Source organism: Nesoenas mayeri, assembly GCF_963082525.1.
Source record: "Nesoenas mayeri genome assembly, chromosome: Z".
Taxonomy (NCBI): domain Eukaryota; kingdom Metazoa; phylum Chordata; class Aves; order Columbiformes; family Columbidae; genus Nesoenas; species Nesoenas mayeri.
In genome coordinates, this window is record NC_137542.1 from 11,205,461 (window position 1) to 11,213,312 (window position 7,852).

Genomic DNA, 7,852 nt, shown 5'->3' on the forward strand with positions numbered 1-7,852 from the left:
CTTACTTTACCACAAAAACACCCAATCTTAACAGGACCAGCACTGACTAATGCAAGTGAGAAAACATTAGGAGTCATTTTAAAATCTAATATAGAGAGATTGACAGTGCAGCCAGATGGAAACTTCCTTGGAAAGCCAAACAGCTTTTGTAGGGTATTCCACCACAACTTTTCCAGTAGGCTATGAATTCTATGTTTTCCCCTTGGCAGATACTCCAGTAAAGAGAAATCTTTTCTTCTTATCCCTGCAAGTGTTCATTCACTTGTACAGCTCTCAACAACATGAATGAGGTGAGATGGGTACTTTGTAAGCACTTAGATGAGACTGTGGATTTCTTATTAGAATTGCTGGTTGCTGGCTGAGAGAAAACAACCATAATTTGTCAGGCTGGGCAGAATTCAGGAGCGCAACAGAGGTGAGGCTGCCACAGCTCCACACAGTAGTGAGGCTGAGCATGCATTCCCAGTATGCACACACACGCAAACATGTACAAGACATATATACACATAGACATGACCAGACCAACACAAGGGATAAACACAGAGCAGCCACATGAATACCAACAGCTTCTTCCTGTTTCTCTCTCGTTCTGAGTGGGATGGAGGTCTGCTAGTGGGGATATTTACGTATACACATATGTACAAAGTGAACCCCTCCAGCAGCTGGGCTCAGACACATCATCTGCCCTGTAGCTGTCTCTGGATGCTGACACCTGGAAATATGGGCCACCAAGTCTTCAGCCCACTCCACTTGCTGGTATGGACCCCCTCACACACGTGCGAGCACATCCATATAGAGTTCCACAGCAGATGACTGGGACTCCCATGATCCCCTCAACAGCCCCTCCTGTGCTGTCACCTGAGAGACAGACACGCACATGGCTCTCAGACCACACAATCCACTCTCTGGATAGCCTAGCTTCATACTCTCCAGAACTCACAGGCTCTATCGCACACTCTCACTGCAGGCACTGACATCACAGACATACCAATTTCTGACACTCAGTCCAGCTTCTAGGACCTGAAGTCCACTCATTCTGGACTCTCCAGTTGCTGGCACCAATGATGTGTGGGCCCTGTGACGTGTGGTCTGACTCTGGGTGCTGGCACTTAGATCCCATACACACATCCCCCTATAGAATACAGACCTGCACCCAGGAAAATACTTAGAAATGGAGTTCATTAAGAAAGGACATACTGTTGTTCAGGTGTACAGCACAACCAGAGAAGTGTATTAACCAGCTTCTGTTTACACATGACCAATCCTTCTTATCCCTTCATCCCTGTAATTTGCCACATTTGTTCCTTTCCCAAACACCCATATCTATCCCTTTCCTGAAACCTTTGGTTTCTTCTCTAAACATCTCATAACAGGTCCTGCGCAATCCTGAAATGCTCTTCCTCTGCATCTCATAATATGTGCCTACCTCTGGGCAGCAACCCACAGGAAGTCTGTAAGTTGCTCCAGCACTGACTCACTTTGATGTGTTTCTCCCCCAGGCCACCAGGGTGAGGCTCCCCCAGGACAATACCCAAAGGGCCCCTTCCTCCAAGTCCTTAATTTGGGTTCCTGTCTGCCACTGTGCCCCTGTGGTCCCCTGGGTTTGTGCAGATAGGCATTTGTTGGGCTGATGCCTCATGTGATGGGGTTAGGAGCAGCTGGGAAAGTCGTATTCAGGCTCCCCCACCTGCTAATGTCTCTGTGCTACACTGTGGGGTGCAGGCAAGTTTGTGTCATATAAAAAACTAACAGAGTTTATCACCATTACTTTTTAAACAAGCACACAGGGCAATATTGAGTGAAACAAAACCAATCCAGAAATTAAAGTGACCTCTCCCTCAGAAACTAGGGTCATCCAGATTCAAAACTGATTTCCATTTATCGAGCCTCAGCCTTTTTTTCCTCTCTTTTCAGTATTTCTCACAATGCTTCCAGTAGACAACCTTGACATAGAGCCTGGGTAAAGCTGTATAACACTACCAAGGCAAGTACCAACCAGGTGTACCTACTGTGTGAAGATACAGTTAAAACACAGGGAAACTAAAACACTTTGAACCCAGGCATCACCTAGGTGAATTCAGATCTGGGATATCAGTTCCATTCAGTTGACTCCTAGTCCTTTTGATTGGCATTAACCCCTGAATTTTTTCAGCGCCCACCTGAGGCACAAAATCTTCCTGTCCTCAGCAGCTTTGGCACAAAATGGGATCCACAGCCCAAGAAAAGCTCTTTAGCCTTCACTGAAGCGTGACAGCCTATGTGAGTACAACAACAATTTTTGATGCTTACATTTGTTACAGGCACAGAAATTTTGTAATGGAGTCATTTTAAAAAATTATTCTTAAAAAATAAACAAACAAACCTACCAAACACAAACCCCAAACCAACAAAAAAACCCCCAGCAATAACAAATAAACACATTTTACCTCACTAGCAACAAAATGGCTCTTCTGAGTCCCTTGACCAAACACCAGTGAGGTGTTCAAGAGAAAAAAAAAATGTAATGCCAAGCTTAGAAAAACCTGAAGCACTGAAACAACAGCATAGATTCATGCCTTCTGATGTGCTTACTCAAGCTACTCTTCTCATTCCCACCGGGAAAGTATTTCCATGTTTGCAGTAACAGCCAGCAATGGTTTAAGAAAGGGCCAGTGTGAGGAGATTGGTAGCAGGGTGGATGGTTTGCAGCAGAAGGTAGAATGTGTATGTATTTTTTTCCTTTCTGTGTTTTCAGGGAAGGAGAGTTTAAATTTGGAAGAGGCTAATCTTCATGTGGTTAAAGTCCCCACAAAGTAGGGGAGTTACACACAGCATTGTGTAGACACAACTCAGCTTCCCTGGGAACAAATGGTTCTTATTTGTCCCTAGACAAGCAGCACAAAGTCAACAGGTCTCTTGATCCCTAATCATGGCTAAAAGATTCTTCTGCAATTAATATATGCTCTCCATCACCTACAATCACCTCATGTAAAAGTGGCTGTGAATGGGTCTTCCCTTGTTGCCTTTTTTTGATAAAATAAAATTTCTTCAGTTTCTCCAATAACTGCTAAAAGACTCTTAATTATTAATTAATCACCCCTTGAATCCATATTTTAGTATTTTTTCACAACATCCAAACAGCTCATAGATTATCTGTGAAATCACAATGGAAGGAAAACAAGCGATACCTGGGGATGTAACTCTGCTCTCCAATGTGTAAAAAGAATAAAACTGTTTAACAGTGAATCAGAGCCAGCTTTGCCATGCAACACTAAGCTGTTTTTAATGTTGCTTTAGTAGATGAAAGGACTGGTCCTCACCCGATTTAAATTGATGGTGTTCAATTTAACGCAACAGAGCCCTGTGCATGTAGACCAAATTGAAAGTTTGTCCTGAGATTTTAACTGCAAAGAGTGAGCCAAATTAAAGGTGAGATGAATTAGCATTTAATTCTGAACTAAACTATCAAAACTGTGGCCAGATATTAAAACTGTGTTCCCAAATGGTAAAACTTTTGGATCAGACTTAGATCTCTCTGGCATAACTGTATAGACACTAATCTTAATGTGATTAGTCTAGCTGTAACCCAGATATGAATCTCAAGTGATTTATTTTCATATGATGCCTTGAATTAACCCATTTCAGCTCAGTATACATAACCAATTGCTCACAAACACTTCCAGCCATGCATCAAGACCTGATTCAGTCCGCTACTTAATTTTATTCTGCTCAGTCATGTCTATTAAAGCCAGAATTTTTTGACTCAGTTAAAAAAGAAATGCTCTACTGCCTTTTTTAACACTAACTTTATATTAACGTAAAAAAGTCAAAGAAAGATATTCTATTTGCTGATGCTTTAGGCAGTGTTTAATGATTAGTAAATGCATTCTGTGTCCTGGCATCTGTTGTGACAGATATGATTTCAAGAGAACTCATAACTGTCCATCTAGTACAGGGATGTCAAACTCATTTTCACCAGGGGCCACATCAGCCTCGAATGTAATTTTAGGACTGGATAAACGTAACTACTCCTACACTCGGCCCTTTGAAAGCAACTGTGAGGCTGATGTGCCCCCAGTAAAAATGAGTTTGACACCCCTGCTCTAGTATGAGCTTCAGTAACCTTTACACTAAACTTCAATTAGATACTTTGATCTTCTTAATACTACATGTTAACACTACATACTAATGACAGCTTAAATCACTTTGATATGTGCAAAGACTTTAAAAAAATTAAAAATATATAACTAAGGCAACATCTCCAAATAAGTTTACATGCCTTAAACACTAGAAGTCATTTCTTAAATGTGCTAAGGAGTACAAACAAATACAGAAGATACAGCAAACAAAAAGCAAGGGAAATTTTCCTGTCTTTAAAAAAGAAACTGAAAGAGAAAGTAATTCAATGTCTCACCAAAAGACATCTGTGGCAAATCCATGCATTAAATCTACCATAACCTTCTTGATTCTCTGTCCAGTCTTCCAAATACAAAGCCATCCTCCCCACAATTTCATTCATAAGTTAACTTCTGTGAAGATCTGTGGTTGTCGATGATTTACAATAATACCACAATATTACTACAGTATTAGCATCAGCAGTAATAAAACAAGAAGAATAACCACAGGAGCATTAATGTAATACTACGGTTCTACTTTGAAACTGCTGAAGTCACCCTGTGCCTTGCTTAAAAAGCTGCCTATCCAAAACAATCTTTCAGTCTACCACACTGTAACAGGTCCTCCCGAAAATTTACAGGTTGTTTGTTGCGGTTTTTTTTCTGTTTGTTTTGTTTTGGTTTTGTTTTTTAACAAAACGCTTTATAATCTCAAAACCATTCCTGAATTCTTTTTTCAAATACCCCTGTAATTATGCAGGCTGAGTTACATAAGGGCATGTTCCCTGGCTTTCTAAACTCTGTACACTTCAGTGACCAAATCACTTTGGGTGATTTAACAATCCTTAAAGGTTTCCATAAGAAGAGAAGCAAAAGCATGTAATTTTGCCTATTTTATCATTCAGCCCAGCCTTCCTTTCCAACCACCAGGGAGTTCTCATACTGTAATTACAGGAATCAGTGAAAAGGGCTGGTACCACACCAGAAACATGACATCTTGCTAGTGCAATACTTGGGAACCACCCAGGCACTTTCATTTCAAGCCACAGTGTGTCTCCAGCACTGTCTCAGAACTGTCATCACAAAAGACTGAGACTGTTCTGGCCACTTAAAATTAACACTCTGGTGGCTACTTGCAGTCTTACTACAAGATAGCCCAAAGGCCTGATATTCAGAGAAGTACACTGGCCAGACACTGGGAGATCAGTTCCAGCATTACACTGGCAGAGTGGTCCTGAATATATGACATTTGCTACCAACACAGTAAACTCAATCTCTTTGAAACCTTGTCTTCACAAGAGGAGGCTTCAGAACAGAAGTTTTCTTATGCTGCAATGTAGGAATTGCTCTTCTTTGCAGAAAAGCATGATTCCTTTACAGGTGTAAAAATTTAGGCTGATTTCTCAAGTGATGAAGTAGAAGAAAGCTCCTCTGAGCAGCAAACTATCAGAGAAAAAAAATAATCTGCCTTAAGATACATACTTGCATATACTTTTTTTTTTTAAACCAGCATGGTGATAGCAACATAAGCCCCCAGTGAGTCAATATTTGTGTCAACAATAGTGCTCTTTTGCTAATAAAATTTAAGCCACTCCCCAAACAGAACAACTTGACCTACAAATAAAAGACATTTGTATTTACATCAATAAAATTATGTTTTGCTTAGAGCACATATCTGCATATCTGTTGGCTGTGGATGTGATTCTTTTTCACAGTCTTTGCCAACTTAAGCATAAAAGTAAAATTTCTCAGTATAAAGCAAAACCGCCTGTTCTAGTAAGAATATGAGAACATGAAATGCTCTTATCAGATTCTAACCTGCTAATCTGTCCATGTCCTCTTGATTGAACAGACTGACTCACTTGCTCTTTTTTGATCTAAATACAGTCAAAGCAGAAATGAGCAAACCTTTGCAACTGTTTGAAACTGAAATCAACAGTAAACATTGGCAGGATCACAGTTGATAGAAATGCAATTCCTACAAAATGAGTAATACCCAGCATCTCATACAAAGGAAATAAATTCAGAGACATGAAAGAGAAGAATGTGAGCACAGATAACACAACCAAGAAACTGCAAGTTTACGGATCTGCAAAAAGTCAAGGAAAATAGTACTGACTTTTTCATCAGCATGACCATCTTGATTCAGAGAAGTTTACTGCAAGTTTGCATTACAGTGGCATTGTACATCAAAATTTCGCATCCAGTTTGCCTCTTCCAAGGAATCAAAGCGAACTACCATAACATGAACATTCTGTGCACAATAGGTGGCTATTTTTCACAGCAATGTCTCAGTGAAACAACTGATTTCAGATTCCCCATGGAGATTACCAAGGTCACACAGAAGAATGTCACAATGATCATCTACGAGTTCCTCCAACAGATCTTTCAACTTTTCAGCAAAAATCTTCCTGTTGGTGCTTGGAATACAAGCAAGATTGAGAAATTCCGAAATGGAATTCATCAGCAAATTGAAGAATTAGAGATATGTTTGTCAGAAGAGCAACCAAAAGCAAGAAACATCTTTCAAACACGGATCCTAAAAAGTGCTACTTTCAGTGTGAAAAAATACTTCCAAAGGATCACCAGTTTCCTAAAAGATAAGCGATATAGTCACTGTTCCTGGGAAGCAGTCCAAATGGAATTGAGAACATGCCTTATAATTTTTGACAGCCTCTTGAAAAAACAAGCAACATAAAGAGGTAACATCTTCTCTTTTTGATTCTTAGTAAGAATCTGATAATTTCCCCCTATCTAATAGGTTTTTAATTTCCACATTGTAATTATTTTCAAATTGGTAATTGGCACTTGTTTTCAAAAAGCTTTCAGTGCTTTAAGTTAAACATGTAGAGTACTCTCAAGTGAAGGGGCACTTGGTACCACTGCTTCTGTAGAAGATAAACTCTTTAAAAAACATGTGGATATCACTCCTCTGTATTGTCTCTTCACACCTTAAAAAAGTTTTGTAATCTTTCCACAGAATATGGCAATTGTTTTACAACCTGAAACTCTTGCATTTGGACACCAAATAGATTTTATTTTTGCATTACTTCACTAACGAAGAAAAAGTACAAGATGCAGACATGCGTAAGGAAGAAAGGCCTTCCAAGAGCCCTGTATGCTAAAAATATCCTAATTTAAAAAACAGATGAGAATTTAACATGACTTGGACCTCTTTAAATACAAAAACAATGATGGGTAGACCTTCTCAGCTAGAAAAATCAGCTCCCACCTTTGATCCTCGTTTTGCAAGTAGACTCATCTTTATATCCTATGGGGATATAAAACCCATCTTGCTATACAGCATATTCAATAACTACAGCATGGATTTTTAGGATATGTTTTTTTCACAACAATATATAAAATATGTATCTGTTCTAGCTGCATTGAGTTCATAAGCAGACAAGATTAGTCTGAAAATATTTACTCTATAGACACAAGTGCAAACAAATTTCTTCCACTCTTCTCCCACCTTTCTTTCCCTCATACAGGCACAGCCAAACAGGACTTCAGGTCATCAACTTCACCAGTTTAACTGCCATTCAGGAAACCCTGAAAACCTCAGGTCTCAGTACCACTCCTTATATATTAGAAGACTGGAGGAGTTCTGACAGGGTGTTTTTCCCACTTCCGATTTTTAAGCATAGCTAATTCCTAAAAAATGTTTATCATAAATGGAACACATTGAACTGGAATGTAAGAGGCAAAGACTTTAAATATTTCTGTGACCAAATGGGACTGCAGAAGAAAAACAGAAT

At 39.5% G+C, this 7,852-nt stretch overlaps 1 protein-coding gene across 1 annotated transcript; it reads left to right on the forward strand.

Annotated features, from left to right (window-relative positions):
* Positions 1 to 6,225: 6,225 nt before the first annotated feature.
* Positions 6,226 to 6,792, forward strand: IFNK (interferon kappa; the record flags this gene model as incomplete). The annotated part of the gene is made up of 1 exon (XM_080362448.1): positions 6,226 to 6,792. One exon carries the CDS (start codon positions 6,226 to 6,228, stop codon positions 6,790 to 6,792), a length of 567 nt encoding a protein of 188 aa, XP_080218574.1.
* Between the last annotated feature and the right edge of the window lie 1,060 nt (positions 6,793 to 7,852).